Raw genomic sequence first — 24,924 nt, 5'->3', positions numbered from 1 at the left:
GGGGAAGAAATAATTTGAGAGACAAAGGCTATCTAGGGCTATCAGGAGAGGACAGAAGAGGATGAGGGAGCCATGCCTTAAGTGAGGTAGGGTAGGAAACAACCAGAAAGACTCAGACCTTAGTACATAAAATGAGGACAAAAAGCCTTCACTGGAGACACTGGAGATTGTGTACAGTCCAGGCAATAAAAGCCACACGTTACACCAGTGCTACAGAAAGACACTATATTAAACAATTTACAGGGTATAGCAAAGTAATACTATGGGTGATAAAGTTATCAGTAAATCAGAACTGGTATGCAGAATGCATGAAACAAAGTTTACTCAAAGATTTAAAGAGCTCCATTCTGAAGATTCTCTTTACTCCATGTTAAAAAACAAACAAACAAAAAAAAAAAGGTTTTTGCCAGGTTTCCAATGAGGGTCTCGCCCAAGGACCACATTCAGGCGGGAGAAATTATTACAAAAGCCACATTTATCAGTATTTAAAGCATGTGACCCAAAATATACTCTGAGCTCTAATTTAAAGTTCAATGTAAGGGTGTTTTTTTTTTTGTCGAATCCTCGGAGCTGTTATTTATTGGTCTTTTTGCTATGTCTTAATTAGCCATAATATAAGGCAGAAAAGAGATTCTTTAAAATGAAAGGTTTCCTGCCAAACTGCTTTGCTACAAGCCAGCAAACATCTTTCCTAAACCACTAAACTTTGCTCCCCTTCTATCCTTCACTCAATATTGAAGTCATCAGCTACTATATATGCATCAAATGCTAGGAGCTGAAGATAAAAAATTGAACAAAACAGAATCCCTGCCTTTGAGGCAATCATAGTCATGTGGCAGAAAGAGACATGAACAGCTACTACCTGATTAAGTTTTACAGTAGGAGATGAACAGAGTATAACACAAACCAAGTGGTAAAAGCCAAAGTCTGCCTGGAGGACTATGTTAAGCCTGTTCAGGAGAATCTGACATTTAAATTCATCTGCAATGAGGCAGTTAGGCTAGTCAATCTGTAAGGTCTCTTCTATTTAAAAAAAAAAGGGGGGCGGGCAGGACAAAAAGTTGGTCACGGAAATCTTTTTTTGTCAAAAATGACTGGTACAGCCCTAGCTCGTTTGGCTCAGTGGATAGAGCATCAGCCCTCGGACTGAAGGGTGGGGCTCTATTCCAGTCAAGGGCACATACCTCAGTTGCAGGTTCTATCCCTGGCCCTCCTCGAGGCTTGTGCAAGAGGCAACCAGTCAATGTGTCTCTTTCACATCTCTGTTTCTCTCTCTGTGTCTCTACCCCTCCCTTCCACTCGCTGTAAAAATCAATGGAGCCCAGATGGCATAGCACAGTGGTTGAGGATCAACCTATGAACCAGGAGATCAGAGTTCGACTCCCGATCAGGGCACATGCCTGGGTTGCGGGCTCGATCCCCTGGTAGGGGGCATGCAGGAGGCAGCCGATCAATGATTCTTTCTCATTACTGATGTTTCTATCTCTCTCTTCCTCTCCCTTCCTCTCTGAAATCAATAAAAATATATTTAAAATTTTTTTTAAATCAATGGAAAAATATCCTTGGTGAGGATTAACAATAACAACAAAATGACTGGTGCAGACAATTCCAGTTTGTTGGTTATTAATCTAATGTCTATCAAAAAGAGAATATTTGTAAAATCTTCACCTTCTCTCCCAAACTTGTCCTCTTCTTATATTCATTCTCTCAGTAAATACTAATACCACCTAAAACTTAACCTTCTATAGCAAACTAATCACCAATTTCTATTGCGTATACTCTATACTATCTCTTTATTCTGTCTACTTCTTTCTCCAATGGCCCCCATCATCTCTTACCAAGGCGGCTTCCAATAGCCTCCAAAAGAGTGTTCTTGTCTCTGAGATCCCTTCTTCTAATCAACCAATTCTTCACACTGCAGCCAAAGTTATCTTTCCAAAACACAAAGTGGATTGTATGACAACCCATCTTCAAATCATCCAACTGCCCCCTATTGCTCTCAGAAAAAGCCCAAACCCTTCAGCATAGCTGTCAACCTCTGGCCTGGCTTGTCTGGTGCAACAATCTTTCATACTCATATTGAAAATCTTGAAGTTCCTTCAATATACAATGCTCACACACCATCCTCTGTAGAGCCTTCCAAGACTCCCTCAAAAAAGAATCAGGGGACCCTCCAAAGTAATATTTCAGCACCTCTGCTCCTCTATAACCTTACTCACCATACTACATAGGGTTTTAATTACCTGTCTGTCTCCCCAGGAGGTTGTAAGTTCCTTAAGGACAGAAACTATCTTATGCATTCTTATATTTTCTATGTAAAGCATTATGCCTGCCTGACAGACATATAGTTCATGCTTGATAAAGATTTGCTGAATGCATGAATAAATGAACAAAACTACAAAGAAAGAGAAATTCAATGGTGTACAATTTTTCATAATATGTATTAGCTACACTACTGAAACCTAATACTTTAGCAAGACCATATTTAAGCCATGAACCTATCACAATAGATCTGTTTTCAGAGACAGAAACAAAGGCTATACCATAAACTCAAAATTGAAATGAACTTAAAAATGTATTTCCAGTTTGGATAGTATAAGCTTACTATTTAAGGTATTTTTTTGGAGAAAATACATATATAGCAGAATCATGATATGCTGTACATTTTTTTAAAAATACAGCCCTGGCCAGTGTTGATTAGGTGTCATCCTGGGCACCAAAAAGGTGCCAGTTTGATTCCTGGTCAGGGCACATGCGTGGGTTGCAGCCTCAATCCCAGGTAGGGGACGTGCAGGAGGCAGCTGATTGATGTTCTGCTCTCACATCAATGCTTCTCTCTCCCTCTCCCTTCCTCTCTCTCTAAAAATCAATAAAAATATTAAAAAATATATACTATATATATGATTACATATGCATTAGTACATTATTTTCAGAGGTAAGATGTTGAGTTTGCTTTTTAAACATAAATGAAAACTGCACCTCATCACTGACTCACCGATTCTTTTCCAGCTCATTGTGTGTAGACCTAAAAGGAAAAGAAAAAAAGAGCATTAGCCATGTTTTGTTGCTAAGGCTTTAGAAAGGAGGGATTAGTTTAGTTACTGCTGTATCACATTCAGTGAATTTATTAATAATGCAATATATGATCAGACTTCTATAATCTCACTCATCAAGAAGAAATAGACTGTTCACTCAGATATAGTATTTTCAGTTAATAACTCTAAATATTCTAAAACTGGAGTTTCATTGTTATTTTAATAAAATTAATACTAGCACATGTTCTTTTCCTATTTCTGCTATCCCACATTTTGTTGATTTGTAGACATTATATCAGAAATTTTAATTCACATATAACCTCATTTTTGTTTAAAATGAGGGGGGGGGGGAAGTGTATGTATTTCTATGTCCTCTTCCATCTCCACTTACTCCTAAACATAGGGAGAAAAGGTTTTGGCAGCATAGAAGCTGAAACAGCCTTGCCTTACTGCTAAGTGACACAGACAAATTCAAGCCTTCCTGCCTTTTGTGTAAAATATAAACAAGGAAAAGTTATAAGAGAGAAAAATAACATAAGCAGAAGATATAATAACATAAGGGAACACATTTTTAAGAGACTGGGAGGATATACCTCAAAATGCTAACAATGGTTGTTTTCTTTTCGTGACTTTTTTTCATTTTGCTTATCAGTATTTGTTATAATACCATCTATTGAAGAAGCCTAGTGTCTGCTAAAGAATGTGCCAAGCAGTTAACATACATTATCTCATTTTATCCCCTAAATAGCCCTTGTTTTATAAACAAGATTACTAAGGCTTAGAAAGGTCAAGAGAGATGCTCCTGTCCCAAGAGTGTAAGTGGTAGCCATCATTTAAGCCCAGGTCTTTCTTACTCCAAACCTCAAGTTCTTAACCACCTGGTGACAAGGAATACTGAAGGGCACAGATTCTACGGCCAGACTGCCTGGGTTCAAATACTGTGTGGCCTTGTTAAAGTCCCTTAATTTCTCTGTGCTCAGTTTCCTCATCTATGAACTAGGAAAAACAATAATACTTGCCTCATATTACGGTTATGGGGAATAAACAAGATTATACTGAACAGCAGAATATAATAAACTCTGAAGTTAGCTACTATCAGAACTATGTTATACTAGCTTTCTTGAATGAACATGTATTACTTTTACAATAATTTAACAGTAACAATAACAGGACTTCTTTAAAGGAGAATTTAAGCTCCTATCACCAGGACTAAAACGTTTAACCATTTAATATAGTGTATTCTGGCTAATGTTAAATGCCTTCAGAATATTACATTACTGATGACTTTAATCTGATTTATTTTTCAAATGGATGTTTAATAATCAAATTTCTAAATTTTAACAATAAGAGTGTTTTTGTCAGTCTCATAATTTTGTGGACATTTTACCCACTGCCTTAGTTCAAGAGCCAAAGGCTTCTCTGAGTTACTGTTTCCTGTCCATCTTTTGCTTTCTTGGCCGTTTCATAAGGTCCAAGTGACACAGGATGAAAAAGACTAACATTCATTTTTAAGAGATTATCTTAAAGGACTTCTCCATCAAAGGAGGTAAAAAAAGAATCTTAGGATTCTTCGAGAGTTCAGCCAAATTAAAGGCAAAGATATGTACAATTCAGATGGAAGAAACTATAAAAACATAGAACTTTTAGTCTAACAGAGACAAGAGTTCAATACCCAATAAGTAAATTATATTACAACTAAATATCTAGTATCATATAGGTGTTTATAAAAAGTTTTAAGTTCTTTTTTGTTTGATTGAAATGTCAAAGTAAGTCAATAAGTTATAATAGGAAAAAGGCATTTTAAGGAGATTTAAAACAGAAATGTTATTAAAAATCTGAATGGGTAATCAATAATAAAATTCCCCACTCCCTCTTAGTAAGTTTTGGTTTAATTACCATCATCTGAGAAGAAAACTCAGAACAAGTAAAATGAAAACAATGTAATACTAAAGTAATAAATGGTAACAGTCTATTTAGAGAGAAGTAGACTGTGTACCATAAACCTATTCTAAACAGTTTAGCAATCTCACATATGGCCATAAAAACAAAAGACAATATACCCAAAGATAACCAATTGTTGAATTCCAATATTATATTGAGCCTATTATCAAAGGAGCAGCAAAAGAACATAATTTGACCCTCTGCTGTGAACAAAATTTCAACAGCAAGTTCTTCTCACCTCTCTCAGATTTTTATCATTTATCTTCTAAAAAATATAAAATGATAGCTAAGAATATGAACTTTTTCACCAAACCAGGAGATACATGCCATATCTAGTTATACCACTAGCAAAATTAAACACGATTTCCAAATACTAAGAAGCAAAAATGATTATATATGTACAAATCTTTATCACACTGCCATGTTTTTCAAACTAAAAAAAAAAATGCATCAGTAGTGTTTACTCCTATTTTTATGGTTGTTCTTTGCCTATAATCTCAAGTCAACAAATATTGAGTATCTTAAGTGTTCAAAGCTGTCTTAGGCTGTGAGGACAAATTCTAACCTCTCTGATTAACAGTTTCCTCATCTGTAAAACTGAAATGTTAGCTACTGCAAATATTCTTATCTACACTAATAAAAGAGTAACATGCTAATTGACCTGCCTTCGCAACACCCACCAGCCAATCAGGAGTGAGTATGCAAATTAACCCAACAAATATGGCAGGTTACTTTGCATATGCAGTCACTGAGCGGTTGGGGGCAGGGCGGGACGCAGGCATTCCGAACCACCCAAGCCGCTCTGGGCCTCTGGTCAGTGTGGGAAGGTGGAAAGGCAGCTCTGGCCAGAGCCGAAGGTGGTGCTGGCAGCCAGGAGAAGGAAGGCCCATTCTTGCATGAATCTTCGTGCATCGGGCCTCTAGTTTTTAATAAATATTATTAAGTATTATGTATACTACATGGGACAAATTGACAGGTTCCCAGTAACATCCAGAATTAGCTTGAAAATAAACAAACCACCATAATGAAATGATGAAATGATGAAAAAAGAAACTGAAAGAAAAGATTGGTATTTTCATTATTTAGTCAGCTGTGAGGACAGTACAAGATTTAGGGTATGACAGAGAGGAAGATGCCTAACTATATTATGTACACAGAGAAAATAATGATCTAAATAATGCTAGCAACAAATGAGTAACTGAACTTATCACATACTGCCACACTCAGAAACAACCTCTTTGCTCTTCTGAGCCTGTGTGTCCAACCAAGCCCTTCCAATAATGTGCCACTGAAATATCCAATTATGATAAATTCTCTATAAGGTTGAGATGAACTGAATAATCCATCTGGTTAACCCACTCTTCTTCTCCAACTAAAATGCCCCTCTGAGAGCAAACACTAATGAACTGTCTTTCTTTCAGACATCCTTACTCTGAATGCTTAGCTTCCAAGGACAGAGAGAATGACATTTCTATCATTTTACCACTGAATTACAGGCAATCTTTTTCACAAATAACATCCCTATAAGACAGACATGTTAATACATTCCCTATTTAACTGGGAGTCATTATCTCAACCAGATCTGTGAGTTTTCATTGACTACTACACAGCTCTAATACATAAACTTTTAATTCTTTAGGGGGCAGTTTGGTGGCAGTCAATAAGATGAAGCACAGAACTGAAACTGCACAATATTGTAAGAGTAGTGCCACTGTGGAAGGAAAATAAAAGCCCCCATTCTCAGAATTAATATTCACTTCTTGTAAAAGAAAATACCTCTATATTTGTTGAATCAATGAGCCAACTCCCAATTTACTAACGTATTTCTCACTTACTTTCTAATCCTAAAGTGCCTAATGGATGTTGCCCTCCACACAATGAAAAGAACATATTCTATGAAGCTAAATGAGTATCTCCTAACTGTATCCTAAAGCTTACACTCCATATATATATTTATGTATATATGTATATATGTATACTAGAGGCCCGGTGCACGAAATTCGTGCACGGAGGGGGGTTGTCCTTCAGCCCAGCCTGTACCCTCTCCAATCTGGGACCCCTCGAGGGATGTCTGACTGCCCGTTTAGGCCCGATCCCACTGGGCAGTCGGACATCCCTCTCATAATCCAGGACTGCTGGCTCCCAACTGCTTGCCTGCCTGCCTTCCTGATTGCCCCTAACCGCTTCTGCCTGCCAGCCTGATCACCCCCTAACCACTCCCCTGACAGCCTGATTGATGCCTAACTGCTCCCCTGCAGGCCTGGTCACTCCTAACTGCCCTCTCCTGCAGGGTTGATCACCTCCAACTGCCCTCCCTTGCAGGCCTGGTCCCTCTCAACTGCCCTCCCTTGCAGGCCGGGTGCCTCCCAACTGCCCTCTCCTGCTGGCCATCTTGTAGTGGCCATCTTGTGTCCACATGGGGGCAGGATCTTTGACCACATGGGGGCAGCTATATTGTGTGTTGCAGTGATGATCAATCTGCATATTACTCTTTTATTAGATAGGATATGTATATGTATATATGTGTGTATATATATATGTATATATGTATAGTATATATGTGTATACACACACACACATCTAATCTAATAATAGACAAATATGCAAATTGACCGCACCTTTGCTACGTCCAAGCCACGCTCACCAGCCAAGCCACGCCCACCAGCCAATCAGGACGAATATGCAAATTATCCCAACAAAGATGGCGGCTAATTTGCATATCGCGACGTAGAAAGAAGCCAAGAGCTGCAGAAGGGAGCAAAGCTGCAGAGAAGCAAGCAAGCCGGGGGGAGGAGAAGGGAGGAGCGGAGGCGGAGCCGGGGGAGAAGCAAGTTGAGCAGGCGGGGCCGGGGGAGAAGGGAGGAACGGAGGCGGGGCCAGGGGAGAAGGGAGGAGCGGAGGCAGGGCCAGGGGAGAAGGGAGGAGCGGAGGCGGGGCCGGGGGAGAAGGGAAAAGCAGGCGGGCTGGCAGAGAAGGCGGGCCGGGGGAGAAGGGAGGAGCGGAGGCGGGGCCAGGGGAGAAGGAAGGAGAGCGGGCTGGTGGAGAAGTTAGAAAAGCAGGGGGGCTGGCGGAGAACGTGGGGCGGGGGACAAGGGAGGAGAGCAGGCAGGGTGGGGTAGAGTGCAGCAGGAAACCCTATTGCAGGATTTTTTCTGCAACGGGAACGCTAGTATATATATAAAGTGTACTAGTATACACACACACACACACACACACACACACACCTCAAAGGGCAAGAAAAACTTTAGAGAAAGGGTCTGCAAAATACCTGAAGGAGGTGAAAAATAATTAGTGGAATAGTAAAACTGCTATTTATATTTATTATTCTTAAGCTTTATCTTGTATTTATAAAACATTGGTACAATAATACAAGTATACAATTATGAATACATTCTCATATAGTGGGGATTTAGAATATTTTTTTAATATTGCAGACTTTTAGAAAAAAATGCACCATAAGAAATTTATTGCTTTCTTTAACAATGACAAAAACACATCACCATAATAACTAAGACCACAAAAAAACAAGTGCCTAAAAGGATGCATAACAAAAACTACAATAAAATTTTGCTTAAACCTTACATATCAAAGCTGAATATATACACACCTTATGACTAAACATTTCCACTTATAGGAATACACCAAACTAATATATGCGTATATGTTCACCAAAGGATATACAAAAGAATGCTCATTCTTTTCACTGGCCCCAAACTGAAACAACTCAAATATCCATCAATAGAATGAATGAATAAGTTGTGAAATATTCACATAATGTAATATTGTATAGAAAGCTGAGAATGAACAACTATTATGCAATAACATGGGAGAATCTTCATAATTTCAACGTAACGTTGGATGAAAGAAGGCAAATACACAAAAATACATACTGTGTAACTCCATTCATAAAAAGTTCAAAACTGGCAAAATTAACTTATGGTATCAAAAATCAGGGAGGGGGGTGACAGTGACTGGGAAGAGTTAAGAGAACGGCTTCTAAGAAGAGTCTGTAATATTTTATTTCTTCACCTTTGTGAAAACTCATCAAGCTGTACTCTTAAGATTTGTACATTTTTCTATACATACATATTCAATAAACAGGGAAAAATTACATATAAACTGAATTCTGTAAAAAATCAATTCATTTTCAATTATAGCGAACACCCTAATTTAAGTCTTTGACAAATCCTTTGGCATACTGCATAAATATTCCTAAGTTATGCACTTTGTAAAGCACAATTTTTAAAATAAATTTATAAGTACAAAAATCATACAGAGTAAGTTTTCTAAGCACAATGGAATTAAATTAGAAATCAGTAACAGTAACATAACTATTGGTAGAAAAAAAATCACTACTTGGAAGATGTGTCACAAATCTAAGAATGAACTGCAGAGAAATTAGAAAATATCCTGAACTGAAAAATAATGAAAGCACAACCTATCAAATATGTTGGATGTAGCTAAAGCAGTGTTTAGAGAAATATGTTTAGCTTTAAATCCTTATGTTGCTGCTGGAGGAGCCCAAAATCAATGATCTAAGATTCCATCTTCAGAAGCTAGAAAAAGAAAAAAACTGAACCAAAAGAAGTCAAGCAATGGTTCTCAACTGTGAGCTGTTTTGTCCACCAGAAGACATTTGATTATATCTAGAGACATTTTTTATCATCCCAACTAGGTAAACGTTACTGGAATTTTCTAAGGAGAGGCCAGGGATGCTTTAAACAACCTATGATGTTCAAAACAGAATTATCTGGCCCAAAATAGTGCTGAGAACAAAAAACTCTGAAGTAGAGGAAAGAAATAATAATGCCAAGAACAGGAGTGAACAAAACAGAAAACAGAAACAATATCAATAAACCTGAAAGCTGACTTTAAAAAAATCAGCAAAACTGATAAACTTCTTTGAAGACTAATGAAGAAAAAAAGACAAAAATTACTAGTATGTACAAATAAGAGTGAAAGAGGGCCTATCACTACAGTTCCTATATACATTAAAAGGATGATACGAGAATATTATGAACAACTTTAATGCCAATAAATTCAACAATTTAGAGGAAATGAACAAATTCTTAAAAACACATGCTATTAAAACTGACTCAAGAAGAATTAAAAACCCTGAATAGATTTGCATTTATTAAAGAAATTAAATTTGTAAGAAAAAAAACAAAACACCACCTTCCCACAAAGAAAACTCTAGGCCAGAAATCATCAGTAGTAAATTTTACCAAGCATTTAAGGAATAAATAATACCAATCTTATAGAAAAACCTTTCCGAAAATAAAGAGAGAGGGAACATTTCCCAGCTCATTTTGAGGACAGTATTATTACCCTGATTCCAAAAACCTGACAAAGAAACTACACTGGGATAACAAATAAAACAAAGCAAAAACAGACTACTATCCCTCGTGAACACAGACATAAAAATTCTTAAGAAAGTATTAGCAAATAGAACCCAACAATGTATGGAAAGTATCAGTTTAACAATAAAGAATTTGTCTTGTCTTTGTCCCAACTTCCTGAGACAGAGCTTCTAAAACCTTAGAATTTCCCAAGTTATAGCAATGTCTCCATTATTCATGGTGGGCCCTGGGACCACACTTGAGTTTATGCTAAGGAGATGAATCACATTGGAGGCTGACCATGCCAGAAAGACCAACCATGTGATTAGAAGTTTGGAGCCAGTTTAATATACATATTACTTTACATATTACTTTATATTAGTACATACATGTTACATATATTATTTTTAAATGTTAAGTGGATTTAAGATAAATATACCTGGCTTGCTTTCTAATGTTAGCAATGCCAGAAATTAAGAAGCACCCAATACATACTAAAGTTTATACATTATTAGTGAAATAATTACTTCTTAGGTGAGAGAACAATATTGGAAACTATAGAGAATTTTGAAGATCACAATTACTGCTCTTAAGCATATTTTCAAAGGTTAAAACAGGAAATTTAAGAAGATAAACCACTAATTATCTAGACTACTTCATTAGTTAATAACATTTTATTACAGAGCAACAGTCTAAAAACATTTAAAAATGGAGAAAATATTAGTGCTCCTTAATCACTTGAGTTCCAAATTGTAATTCAATATTTTCAGGAAAGAGGCATGAAAAAACATTCAACGGGTACTCATTCGGGGGTGAGGGGGTGGGGGGAACGGGGGTGAGGGAGTGAATTTTAACAGCATTACCCATAATAAATATAAAGTCCATTTTTTTGAAGTTGGTCCTAATTTTACTTGTTAATATACCCTGTTTCTCCCTATAGTACTAGAAGCAGACACAGATGTTGTACATCTATTTCGAAGAATCACGGAAAAGTGGTTCTTAAAGGGAGTGAGGGAGGTGAGGTTGGCAGTACAGCTCAATTTTCTCGCTCTGGGAGCTTCAGGAAAGTGGAGATGCCTTCTTCTAACCAGCTATACTCCCTACTTACTAGTTTATTTCAAGTGTTAAAGGAATCTGCTTAATCTTCATTCATTCCACCTTTAGGTTCTTTTTAGCATTGTCACATGTTCAAGGCTCTTCATTATTTTATTGTAATAAATAAGAACAGTTTATCTTTTCTTTTAAACCATTTTACTCAGGTGTAAATTTAAATAATATAAAATTCACCCATTTTAAGTGTACAGTTCAATGAGCTTCAGTAAATTTGTGCAGGTGTGTAACCTTTACCATAATCCAGTTTTAGAAAACTTCTATCATTCCAATAAGTTCCCTCATGTGCATTTGCAATCCATCTCCACTCCCATCCCCTAGCCCACCACGGGAGTGCTTTCTATCTCTATAGTTTTGGAATCATATATTATGTACTCATATGTATCTGACTTTGTTTACATAATGTTTCTGTGGTTCATCCATTTTGTTATATGTATGAGTAGTTTGTTTCTTTTTATTGCTGGGTAATATTCCATTGTATAAATATACTACATTTTATTTATCCATTCACTAACTAATGGATATTTTGTTTCCAGCTTTTGGTGATTATGAGTAATGTTATAACCATTTACATTCAAGTCTTCCTGTTGACAAGCAGAATAAGAGACCTTCACCTTCTAAGACAGTGCCTCACACTTGTTAAACTTACTTAACCATTAAGATCCAAGTTATTTTTCAAACTTATGAAAATGGCACATACTGGTACTTACCAAACCAATATTAAATTCCTAGTGATACTTAAATGTTTGCTAAAGAATAAAAGAAACACATTGCTCAGCTATTTCTCATAATACGGGCCTCAACTTCAAATGTTGAAAAAAACATAACTTTGTCTACAATAAGTGTACCTGCTAAAATAAACTGACAATGAGAATAAAAATATTAAACATCCCTAGATCAGTTTCACACAAAGGGCAATCAACTAAGCCCAAATTTCTCTAAAAGTCTTCTCAACATATGTCAACATTTCATTTAAAAATACCTATGTAACTGGGCTGAAAATATTCACGCATTCATTCAATTAGTATGTATTTATTGGGTATCTACACTGACAATACAAACACTCTAACATTACAAAGTCCTTTCCCTAATGTAGCTCACGTCCCATCATCCACTTTTTGCAATAAATAAACAAAAAAGGCAGGATTTACTAAGAAAATTACAATTAAATACTCAGCATTATTGGCCAAACATGGGGTCTAGACATATATTTTGTCAAATCATACCATCCAACCTCTCTGATTAGATTAAAATCCGGAAAACTGTCTTCACTTGAGAAATAACGAAGAATCATGCTATATCCAAAATGAGGCAATGCTGTTTCATTTGTAAGAAGAAATTTAGAAGAGAAAGCTTTCTTCAGGTCAACAGTCTTAAAATCCAATTGGATATTAAACTCAACCATTACCTGTACCTATCACGCTTGGGCAAATCACTTACCATCTCTAGGCCACATGTGCTTTGATCATAAAATGAGTGGTAATATCTTACCTTCATAAAGTAGAGAACCATGTAAGATGAAATTTTGAATTCCCTTTCTATGATTTGTGACCTTCCACATCATATATTTAATATTCTGGCAAAAGGCCTCTCATCAAATAGGAACAGAAACAGTTACCCTACTGACTTACAAGGCATGATCATTTAAGTCTCCTTCAAAAGATATTTCCACAAAGGAATATATCTTTAAGAAACCCAGCAACAGCAAACTTATGCTTCAATGAAGCATTTAATGAAAAGTCTGAGTTTGTTTAGAGGTATATAAATAATTCTTGAGAATTTTTCATTTAAACTCAATTTTAGTGGAAGACAGTATCACAGAACATATCACACAGAATGTGTTAATCATTCAAAAGATACTAAAGAGAAGAAATTTTTCATCAGCTTGAAATTCAAACATAAATTGATACTCACTATTTTCTAGATCACTTTAAAAATAATGCAATTACTATGTATATGTCACAGGTACATACCAATATTTGACAGACATATGGTTCTTTGCATACATGAGTTTTGAGATTTTATTTTCATGACAAAGAACACAATAAATGTTCTTTAAAATTAATTGTCACATTCTGTAGAACTGGTGGTTTGAAGATTTTTATTCTTCAAATATCACATATTGTTTTCCTTCCCAAATGTGTTATCATTAACATCTTTAGAATACAAAGTAATCAAAGAGGTTGCTAAAGCAAGAGTTGCATATTCTTTTATCGTTTCTCCTTCAAGAGTCTAATATGGTATGCAGCACAAAAGACAAAGTCCGTTTCAACTTAGAACAGCCTACCTGGAGTTTTAAAATCTTCCATTCTTTAAGAAACATCTACTGTATACAGGGCACCGTGATAGGTACTGGGGATACATTTTTAAGGAGAAGAGATTCAATTCCTGCCTTCATGGAGTTAGTACAGCGAATGAGACATAAATTCATCAGTCAGATAACTATATTTCTGCATACTGTAAGAAGAAAAAATAAGGGTGTGATGAGGTATGTGAACATCTGATTTACTTTTGCAGGTGAGGAGAAGCTTTCCTGAAGAAGTTATGAGTGAGAGGAAATAAGAGTGTTATTAGGCAGAGATAAATTGGCCAAAGGGGAAGAAAAACTATTCCCCAGCAGAGAACAGAGTATGGGCAAAAAGATAGGAGGAAACATCAGAATTATCTTCGGGGTAAGAGTGGTTGCCGAGATACCAGTTAGGAGGTTATGGCGGTTGTCCAGGTGAGAGATGATGGTGTCTTAGATTAGGAGGGTAGTAATGAAGACAGAAGGCAGATTGAAGAGATACTTAGGAGGAAATCAGTGTCACACACTGAAGCCACATAGAGTTAGCAGCATTTTAAAGATGACAGATCTCGAGATATTTTTCTGTTGTGAAACAAAACAGTAAATAATCTGGGAATTTGAGCTTATCTGATGCTCCTCAGTAAACCAGATAGCAATTGTAGCCAGGCTCTCTAATGGCAGTAACATCTTAGCAAGGGTGATTTCAGGTAGGGTGCCAGAAGCCCAAGACCAAGACTACAGCAAAGTCGACCATGTATTTAAGAAATAATTACTTATCACTGATGCCAAATGTCAAAACTACTGGGATTTTCAGGGTACAGCTTATAACATTACATTATAGCACTTAGTCTCTCTCCTTTGTACGTCTGTGAAAGTAGCATTTCAAGACTTAGGGGAAAGGAAGAATAGAAATGTATAATATTAGGAGTCAACTAGCAACATAAATTTGTAAAATAACATTTGATATCAGGCATATCTTGTTGTATCTGAGACTATTAGGGGGAAAACCTCAATCAACATTGTATCTTAAAGATGTTGCCATGTCAAGGAAACAAATGTCATTTTATGGTATACAAGACCAATGTTTGAAATGCGTAATAGGAACAACAACTTCCACAAAGATAGCTTTTTTGTCAGGAAAATAAGACATATATACTCATAAACTCTATTCCTTTCCTTGTTTCAGATTACTAATAAATGGAAAATTTTTACAAGTTTTCTTTCTTTCTGCTTTATGTAACCAGTATAATAAAATCTCTATTAAGTCCAGTAATAGGCTTAAAGTTAACAGGAAGTCTACAGTTTCCCCTTACAAAAGGACTAACAACACTATTTCCCAAGTACTCCAATACTGAAATTTAATTCTTGGCTCCCCTACTTCATGGAGAATTAAAAAAAACAAAAACAGTAAGGAGGAGTAATTCCTAGTGTTTCACTTTAACATACTAGTTTTTATCTATAGGCCCCAGTTTAAATCTCACACATGAGAGAACCTTGATATAATATATTCTAAAATCTATTTCTCTCTCTACTTATATTCCCATGAAAAATTACCTTCCTTAGTCTTAGGTGGTCCAATGTACATGTAGTTATTTTCCTTTGGGTACTATAAGAACATAGAATGCTTCTAGTTTTACAAATTTTCTGACACGCTATATGAAAACACACAGTAATTAGCACTGTGGTCCCACACACAATAGTAGAATCCTGACAGGAACACTAGCAAGAAAGAGAAATATCACTCAGTCAAAACCCCAACTTGAGCAAATTAGGAGTCCAAAGATGACAAAGACTTATTAATGACCTGTAACATAATAGGTAAAATCTAGAAATGCACATTTATTTATGTCTCTGTAATCTTTGAGCTGTTAATAAAAATGTCACATCTGAAATGATGGGGTGGTATAGTGAATAATAGAGAAACTGATCTCTAAAACTGTCAATAAATCAGTGTCATAGAACTTGAGGGAATATGTAGTCTATCCCCTTATTTTAAAAATAAGAATGTCAAGGGACAGGGAGAAAATGCAATGAGGTCATATACCTGATATCTATTAGATAAAAGACTCAATAAATACTTGTAGCATGACAGAATCCAAGTCTGGTGTTCAAGCTGGTACTCTTCTCAGGTCTCCAAATTAAAAATATATATATTTTTTAAGCCACACATGGATTGAAAAAACACACAAATTATTGAATAGAGGTCTTAACTGCTGATTCGTTAACCAGAGAAACTATGAAGAGCAAGAAAATTTATACTTACATTTTTTAAATGATGCTTATCATACTATATATTTTCATCCCAAACCTACTATACCACAATAAACCCTCTAGACCCACACATAAACATAAATACGGTATATTAAGCTTCTGGTTAATTATTTTTAAAGTAAGTTTAAAAAACACAGAATAATCTTGAAGAAAAGAGCCAAAAAAGGAAGCATACAGCTTTATAGACGAGTCAAAGGGAGAAGAGCGAATCCGAGTTTGGCTTCAGTGATGTTATAAATGCAGAATGGGAAAATCTAGTAACCTTTTTAGCTCTGTCCTCTATGGGAGTTTCGGGTTTCCTGCATCCATCAGTAAGAGCCCCTCATCCTGCTGCCTACCTAGGTGACTATCCAACTGCTTGTCAGGCTTTCTCCACAGCCTTCAGAGATTGCTCTCTGCCCCTCCAAAGTGCATGTTTATATTCTCTAGACAAAGCTTTGGGAATCAGGGGGGAAACATCTCAATTCCTCTCATCCCTGGAAAAGGCAGCATCTGTTGCTTTTCTTTTAAGACAGCCTTTTGAAATTCTCATGAGATGAATCCTTAGAATTCACTGGCCCTCTCGAACAAGAACACTGAAGAGACAGCCAGTCACTACCAAAAATTTTCAAAAAATGGAAGTCAACTGTGTCTGAGTACATCCAGACAAACATTTTCTAGGGGTCTGTTCTGACTGAAGAATAAGCATCTTTCCTTTTTTTTTTTTTTCTCCCTTGCCAATTCAATCTTACTAAAAGGCAAAACTTTCATAGCATGTTCTTCCCCTTCATCCTTCAACAATCAACAGACCATGCCCACTAACTTCCTACTCTACCTAATACGATATGTCTGTTCCTTGAACAAAACCCTTAATTCTGCTTTATGTCCTGCCTGGGATATTTCTGATTTTAAAAAATTCTTCTTGGATCATCCCAAGTTTAAAGCTGGGCCCAAGATTACTTGTAGCATGTCGCCGCATGCATGTATGCGTGCTGCAAAGCCTCTCAGCCTACTGCCCCTCCAAATCATAGACCTCCCACTCAATCCCAGCAAGAACTTGTTTGGCCGAAACCGGTTTGGCTCAGTGGATAGAGCGTCGGTCTGCGGACTGAAAGGTCCCAGGTTCGATTCTGGTCAAGGGCATGTACATTGGTTGCGGGCACATCCCCGGTAGGGGGTGTGCAAGAGGCAGCTGGTCGATGTTTCTCTCTCATCGATGTTTCTATCTCTCTGTCCCTCTCCTTTCCTCTCTGTAAAAAAATCAATAAAATATATTAAAAAAAAAAAAGAACTTGTTTGGTTGTCTCTCCAGGTTCTATTCCTTCCCTTCTACGCCAAGTCAGGTTATGGTTCCTACCCTTCATTATGTTAAAAGGGCCACATCCCCAGGGGTGCTGGTAAAAGAACCCACCTGGCTGAGCAGTGTTGCTCCAGACTTGGTGTTAGAGACCTGCGGTCAGCAGGCCTGGCACTTGTGCCTGAGTGTGTCCTCCTCCCTCCCTCCCTCCTCTCTAAGCCTCCCCTGCTGGCTACCTGTTGGCAGTGCTGGTGGTGCTGCTCCCACTGCTGTGTTTCTGTGCCCGGCTCAACCTCCGTGGGGGCTTCGAATGCTGCAGCCGGGGGCTCGGCATGGAGGGAAACGTTGAGGCGTAGCCATGTTCACACTCTAAAGAGACAGCAAGAAAAAAAAAAAAAAAGAAGATGTAAGGGAAATATACCCAAATCCATGGATCCACGGCGCTGAAGTGCTTGCAGTAGCCTGTGGTTAAAACAGGAGAAGAAAAAGAGGCACTACTTTTCCATTCTTTCTGGTTGGAAGATAAAATTCCCAGTCCTTACCTGGACATCAATCCTGTGACATTACACGCAGACCCAATCAACCGCCTGGAAGGTGTGTGGAGACTTCCTCTAAATCAGGTCGATTTATCCCTCTACCAAAGTCATTTTCTCCAAGAATTCTTGACTTACCCTAATTTCTGAGCCAGGTTACCATTCACCTCAATCATTTCACTTGTCTCACAATTTCCCCTTTCCTTGAACTCTTCCCATTCTAGAAGGTGTCATTCTAAGCCCCACATTTTCATGTACTTAGTGATTCAATCTCCTCGTCTTAGGACATTTTCTCTCCTGACACCACAACTCCCACTGTTCCTTCTCTTCCTACCCCGTCTCTTGACATCTCCTCCAGGCTCCATCCCTAAAGGGATCTCCCGAGATCCCTCCCCAGTGTGCACCCTCTCCCTTGCTCCCAGCCCTACCTGTGCTGCTCCCACCCCTTCCTTCCCTCTCTGGGGTCCCATTCCCCCCAGCTTCAGGTTCACCCTCTCCAGACGCCTGCTCTTCAGCCTCTCAGCTCCCACCGCTCCCTGGCCCCTGCACCGCCCTCGTCCTCCTGCACAGACCTACAAGGGCCTTCCCACACGTGTGTGTCCACCGCCCCTCACAAAGGGGCCTCCCTCACGAACTCACACGTGCACCTCCTCACACGCATCTCCCCTCACAATGCACCCTCCTCACACATGCACCCTCCTCATGCATGCAAGCTCCTCACACATGCACACCTCCCCTCACACATGCACACTCCTCACACATGCACACTCCTCACAATGCACACCTCCCCTCACGTGTGCACACTCCTCACACATGCACACTCCTCACACACGCACACCTCCCCTCACGTGTGCACACTCCTCACACATGCACACTCCACACACGCACACCTCCCCTCACGTATGCACACTCCTCACACATGCACACTCCTCACACACGCACACCTCCCCTCACGTGTGCACACTCCTCACACATGCACATTCCACACACGCACACCTCCCCTCACGTGTGCACACTCCTCACACATGCACACTCCTCACACACACACACCTCCCCTCACGAGTGCACCCTCCTCACACATGCACCCTTCTCGCACACGCACACTTCCCCTCACGAGTGCACCCTCCTCACACATGCACCCTTCTCGCACACGCACACTTCCCCTCACATGCGCACACACCTCACCCACATACGCGTAGTCATAGGCACCTCCTCACATGCGCAACTGCCTCATGCACACACGACTCCTCATACACGACTCTCACACGCGCACCTCCCCTCATACATGCACCCTCTTCACACGCGCACTTCACACGCGCACACCCCTCCTCTCACGCGCACCTCCCCTCACACGCGCACACCCCTCCTCACACGCGCACCTCACCCGCCGCACTGCATTCCCCGCGCGGAGCAGGAGTGCGCGGGCTCCGGCAGCGGCACCCAGCCGTTACCTCGGTCTCGGCGCTCCAAAAACTCGGCTGCCTCCAGCAGGCGCTGCACATTGATCATCCGCACCCGCTCCATGGGCACCGCGGTGGCGACCTCTCCGCGCTCCCTTCCCCGGCCCACAGGAGGCGCCGCAGGTGGCTACAGTCCGGCACCGCCCCGGGACATGTGCGGCGGGGGCCGGCCAGCCCGGCCGCTGCTCGGCGCGCTGTCCGCCCCCGGCACCGCCGTGCCTGCGGCCCCACCGCCCCGGCCGCGCCGCCCGCAGCCCGCGCGCGGTTTGTTTACCTCTCCGCGCGAGCACGGGGAGGGGCGGGAGCAGCGCCGCGGCCCGCCCCCTCCAGCCCCTCCTCTGCCTCCTGGGAAATGTAGTCCCGCCCCGCCTACTGCACGCCGGGAGTTGTAGTACGCAGACCGCTTTGGTGCTCGGCGTGCAGCCGGATTCCGCAATGGCTGCTGGGACGTGTAGTCACCTTTGGCTTCTCTATAGGGTAGAAAGACCCAGGGGTCACCTGGGCTCTGCTTCTGGCAGGGAAGGGTTTGAGTGAGCTGAGTGTCCACTGCCAGGAAGCCCTTTTCTCAGCGACTACCAGCGGGTGCCCAGAGCTGGAGCATTCTTTTTCCGAAGTTCCAGGCCTCTACCCACCCCCACTCTCCTGTAACTTCTGTGCCTTAGTCTCCCCCTCTGCAAAATGTGCTGCTCAGACAGCACACACAGAAACACTTGAAAAGCCAAAATCAACGTTCAGACACAAGGGAAGATCCCTTCACAAACAGAGAGGGCTCCCTAAGGCCCTTCTTCCTACCTCAGTTTTCACGTAGAGGTAGGTGTTTCCTTTTTAATCTTCTTTTTAAAAACTCCTTTCTCCTCCCTCAGTCCTTCACTAGTGATTTTAGAGGCCAGAAAACCGCTCTAGTGCTACAAGGGAAGGATATAATTCAGTGGGTAAGTGATTTGGTGCTGAAGTCACACGGGGTCAGTTCAAATCCTGACTCTGCTACTTACACTAGCTGTGTGGTCTTTTCAAGCCTCATTTTTCTCATGTGTCAGATGGATATAATTACCCCATTTATCCAACTGTTAAAGGCCTGCCACATGCCAGGCACTGTACTAGACATAAAGTGTACAGTAATGAGAGAAACAGACAAGGCCCCTGCTCTCAAAGAATGTATCGTCAGTACGAGCTTATTGTGAAGATTAAATGAAATAATTCCAGCACTTAGTACATGACACTTAATAAATGGAAGCTATGATGACTGTTTCCTCTCATGTTTTCCATAGAGAGAACTGAAAGCGGTGGTTAACGACAGCTGGGACCACATTAAAAGACTGTCAATGGCTGCCCTCACCATCACCCTCTTTCCAAGTCCTCAAAGTCTAGACCAGAGTTTCTCAGCTTCAGCATTATTGACATTTTGGGGTGAATAATTCCGGGGCAGGGCGGGGGGAGAGCAGGAGGCAGTGGGTGATCTGTGCATTTTTGGATGTTCAGCAGCATTCCTGGCCTCTACCCATTATATGCTAGTAGCACACCACCAACCCCCAGTGTGGCATCCAACAGTGTCTCCAGACATTGCCAACTGTCTTCTGAGGCACAAAATCATCTCCATTTGAGAACCACTGGTCTAGGGAGAGGAAGGGCAGGAAGGTCATAACTGTTGAGTGCTCTAGGACCAAGTTGGTAATTATGTAAACATCCATCACTTTTCCCCACCCTGATTATTTTAACCTGCTGGTGGACATCCAAAATAACAGGAAGCTCTTGGTGAGGGGAGAAATTCCAGTGGCTACTGCAGAAAATACCATCCCAGAATGAAAATCTTACTCTCAAAAATGTCATGGGCTTCATACTGCATTTTAATACCTTCTCTTTTTTTTTTTCAAAGTGAACAAGATTTCCAATGAGGTCAAACACTGCAAAAGTCTGCCAGCCCTTTTAAATATTATACTTGGCACCACATTTAAGAACCAAATAGATGGTCCATCAAGTGCAGGGAGACCCAAAATGAGAGGTGTTCACAAGCCACAGGAGAGTTAACATTTTTTGTAAAGGCTTTAAAACAGGGACTGTGCTTTTTCAGCTGTTGGCTGGGTCCCTTCAGATCTGGACTTTCCCATTGGGTATTGGTAACAACCACCCTCTACCCTCAAAAAGGGTCATGTTGGGTAGGGGAAGAATAGGATAATTTAAAAGACAATACCTATTCACTCATAACATCTGTTAGGCGAGGGTAGAAGTTATTTCTACCACTTACAGAACCCCTTTAAGCTTTAGATCTCATATTGCTAAGAGCTACCTGCAGAACTTAAAAGAGGTAGTTTTATGACAAATAAAAGTCTACCCAATGGGAATTAAACCATGTGACATGCAATCAAGAAAAAAAAAAAGTACAAACTGAAAATACATATGGGTTCAAGATGGGTTTGATGCATAGATCATAAGCCCTAGGACGTTATTAAAAGAAAGTGGGATGCTTGGTGCACATGTCTGGCCTTTCTTAGTTGACCTACAGATGAATTAACCAGCCCTTCATTTTGTTTTTTTTCTCCTGAAATTGTTATTGTTCACATTGGGGGGAAAATCAGTTTTTCAGTTGAAACATATTGGCAATTTTAGTTAGCCTAGAAAGAATTATTATTACTGGAAATCTTATAAAGTAGATACATAAGGATTAACCTGGATCCATTATGTCTGTAATGATTTTTAATAATATATTCTTTTCAGTGAATATATATTATATTAAAAGCATAAAATAAGAGAAACATACAGATAAACTACAAGTCACAAAATAACTCTATATTCTTGTCTTTTAGTATATATTTCAGAATAGGTGAGTATTATAAACCAGAAAAACTGTTGCTTTGAATCAGCCCTTCATTAGAGCCCTGGCCAAGAGGGAGATGGGGAGATAGAAAGTAGGGCAAGCGCCACCAAAAGGCCACCTGCACGCATGGAAGAAGAGGAGAGATGATGTAATGGTGGGCAGTGGTCAGTGTTAACAGCTGGTTTATATGTAGAATAGCCAGCCTTTTCTCCTTTTTATTTTTATTTTTTATTTTTAGGGAGGGTGGAAGAGAGAGGGAAAGACAGACAGAAACATCGATGTGAGAGAAACACACAGACTGGTGGCCTCCTGCACAAGCCCTGACCAGGGCCCCGGCGGGGGAGGAGCCTGCAACCAAGGTATGTGCCCTTGACCGGAATCGAACCCAGAACCCTTTGGTCCGCAGGCCGACGCTCTATCCACTTAGAAAAACCAGCTGGGGCTCCAGCCTTTTCTAACAGCAACTGAAGCGGCCACTTTCTTGTCCCTGCTCCGGGTGACCCCAGAATGCTTGTTGGCCACATGGGCCTCCTCCAGCACGAAGCGTGGGGCTCTAGCCTCAGGAAAGTGATGCCACCCACCAACCATCCCCCAGCAGCCGTCCCAGCCTGGAGGGACCCAGGGGCAGCCGTGCCCCAGTCTTTGCACTACAGATGCAGATGGGGAAACTGAGGAAAAGCACTTGCTTCCAAAGCCTGCTGACAAAAGAACCTGGAAGTCCACCTGTGTCCCTGGTTCTGTCCCCTCCCGAAGGCAGCTCTCTCCAGAGTCTCACTGAAGGTGGAAGAGGCCCCCAGGCCTCTAACGAACGTAGCCCGATGAGGACACCCTGCCTTCTGGAGGAAGCCGGCCAAGCTCTCAGTTCTTAGGGGTCCCTCCCCTGTCCAGTTGACTCAGTGCGGATTTTCAAATGATGTATTGCATATTCACGAACAATGGAGGAGGCTGGACTGGGTTCTATCTTTCCTGCAGAGAGAAGAGATGGAACCCTAGGGGAAGAAGGGACCATGAGGTGAAGGTGCAAGTCCAAAGTCACTGTGTGGATGACACCTGGGGCTTAAGAGAACTCTGAACTGCACGGTGCTTACGGTGCAGGGCAATGTTTTCTGCAATTATCTTTAAGGATGGGCGTTTCAAATCATCGAGGCTGGGGGCAGGGGAGGGTGAGTCCTGAGCTCCCAAGTGAGAACCATAACAGTTCTACATCTTTCTGTCCGCCTCACCCCGAAATGACAACCGCAGCCTCCTCCCCTGCCCTCCCCCTCGGAGCCCAGAAACGTGAAGAGCAGCAGCAAACCTCTCCCTCCTCCCAGTGAGTCAGCCTTGCCTAACTTCATGCGTAAGCTCTCCTCAAGTCGGTGGCAGCTCGGAGCTGCAGGTCTGTGTGCAGCCGCGATAAATTTGGGTCTAGAAGGGATGACGTAATGCTAGACCCGAGAGGTAGCGGCTGCCTCCCAGAGCTCCGGTCGCCAGGGCTGTCGGCTGACATCCCAGCCACAGGGGAAAGCAGCGGGAGACCCAGGTGCCTGAGCTGGGGCGAAAGGGACAGAAAGAGCGAGGGGGTGGGAGGAAACAGCAGGGGAAGACGGCATTAAGCAGAGCTCTCTGAATCTGCAAGTTTGTTGTTTTTCAACTTCAGTTTTCTGGTGAGATCAGGCCACTGGCAGAGAGGCTCAAGCAGCTGCACTTGACTTGCATCCTGGCCTATCTCTTCCCCCTTATAGAAAAGGGCTTCTTACACTGTATTTAATGGCCCTTATTACAGCAGCCGATTTCAGTGGCTTGCTATTTGTTAATCTCTCAGATTTCCCTCTCCTTCCAAGAAGAAATCTGCATTGCAGGACTCAACACTGGCATCTAAGAGGCTTGCTTATTCTGGAGCACCCCACTTGGGGGTGCAACTGACGAGGTATCTGGGAGGGTTTTGCTATGTCCATGCCAAGTTAAGGCATTTTGTGGTTTCTTTCAGAGAAGTTTATATCATTAAGCTTATTGCTTAACCCAGTCTTCGTTTTTCAGATGGGAACACTGAGGCTCAGAGAGGTAGGGTAACTTACCCAAGGCCACACAGCTGTCTATCAAACAAGGGTTAGGACTCAGGGCTACAGACCCTTGCCTTGTGCTCTCTGCCCATCTCCATAATTCTTTTTCAGATTTATTCATGTTTTTAAATATATATATATATATATATAATGGGGTGAGTTTTCTGGTCTTTTAAATTTGTGGAGCCCCACTCCTTTAAGTATCAAGATCAAGTTCCATTCCAAAGGAATCCAAGACCTGCTTTTGTTTTCTGTTCAAGGTTCATTCTTCCCGAAGGAAAGTATGGCCTCCGTATCGGCTCCTCCGCTGGTGAGGACCATAAGCCATGGTCCCGACCTCACACTACACCGCTTTAATTAAAAGACCACCACAGGTAAATAATCTGTGTTGTATGGAAGGACGTGGTCTCCTTCATTACAGATGCCTCCCAGATTCTTTTCTCAAATGGCATTTCATCATCTGTTGCTGTGGTCATGTATTGCACTCCTTTAATTTGTGGTTATAATCATTTAGAGCAGTAGACGTGGTGACTTTCAGCCGTCTCCGGCATATCGCCTGGTCGGCCATGGTATGTTATTCTTCTGAAACGCTGCCATCCCGTGAGTTAATAATTTGTTTAGAATGTTTGCATCTATATTCAAAAGCAAGATTGTACTATAAATTTTTGTGGCATTTATTGGGTTTGGGATGCAATGACCTGTTCTTTCAAAGTTAGATACAATGTGATTTTAAAACCTTAAAAAAAAAACGTTTGACAGAAGCCTTCCCCTGCTGCTAAGAGGATGCCCCACATTCTTGCCACAGCACCGGGTAACCC

General features: G+C 40.8%; 1 protein-coding gene across 2 annotated transcripts in view; it reads right to left on the bottom strand.

Annotated features, from left to right (window-relative positions):
• MXI1 (MAX interactor 1, dimerization protein) overlaps positions 1–24,924 on the bottom strand; it is a 73,330-nt gene that overhangs the window by 35,767 nt on the left and 12,639 nt on the right. Inside the window, exons 1-3 of one of the 2 annotated variants that reach the window (XM_079793500.1) lie at positions 19,244–19,511; positions 17,496–17,628; positions 2,996–3,025 (exon numbers count right to left, since the gene is read on the bottom strand). In XM_079793500.1, the coding sequence (XP_079649626.1) occupies positions 2,996–3,025; positions 17,496–17,628; positions 19,244–19,316 (236 nt within the window). In that variant the 5' untranslated portion in view covers positions 19,317–19,511. Of the gene's footprint in view, positions 1–2,995; positions 3,026–17,495; positions 17,629–19,243; positions 19,512–24,924 lie in introns of those variants that run through there. The other variant, XM_079793499.1, reaches the window with a different exon arrangement.

Source organism: Cnephaeus nilssonii (assembly GCF_951640355.1).
Source record: "Cnephaeus nilssonii genome assembly, chromosome: 16".
NCBI lineage: Eukaryota > Metazoa > Chordata > Mammalia > Chiroptera > Vespertilionidae > Cnephaeus > Cnephaeus nilssonii.
Note: the sequence above shows the minus strand (reverse complement) of the source record. Positions and strands in the feature narration are given on the sequence as shown.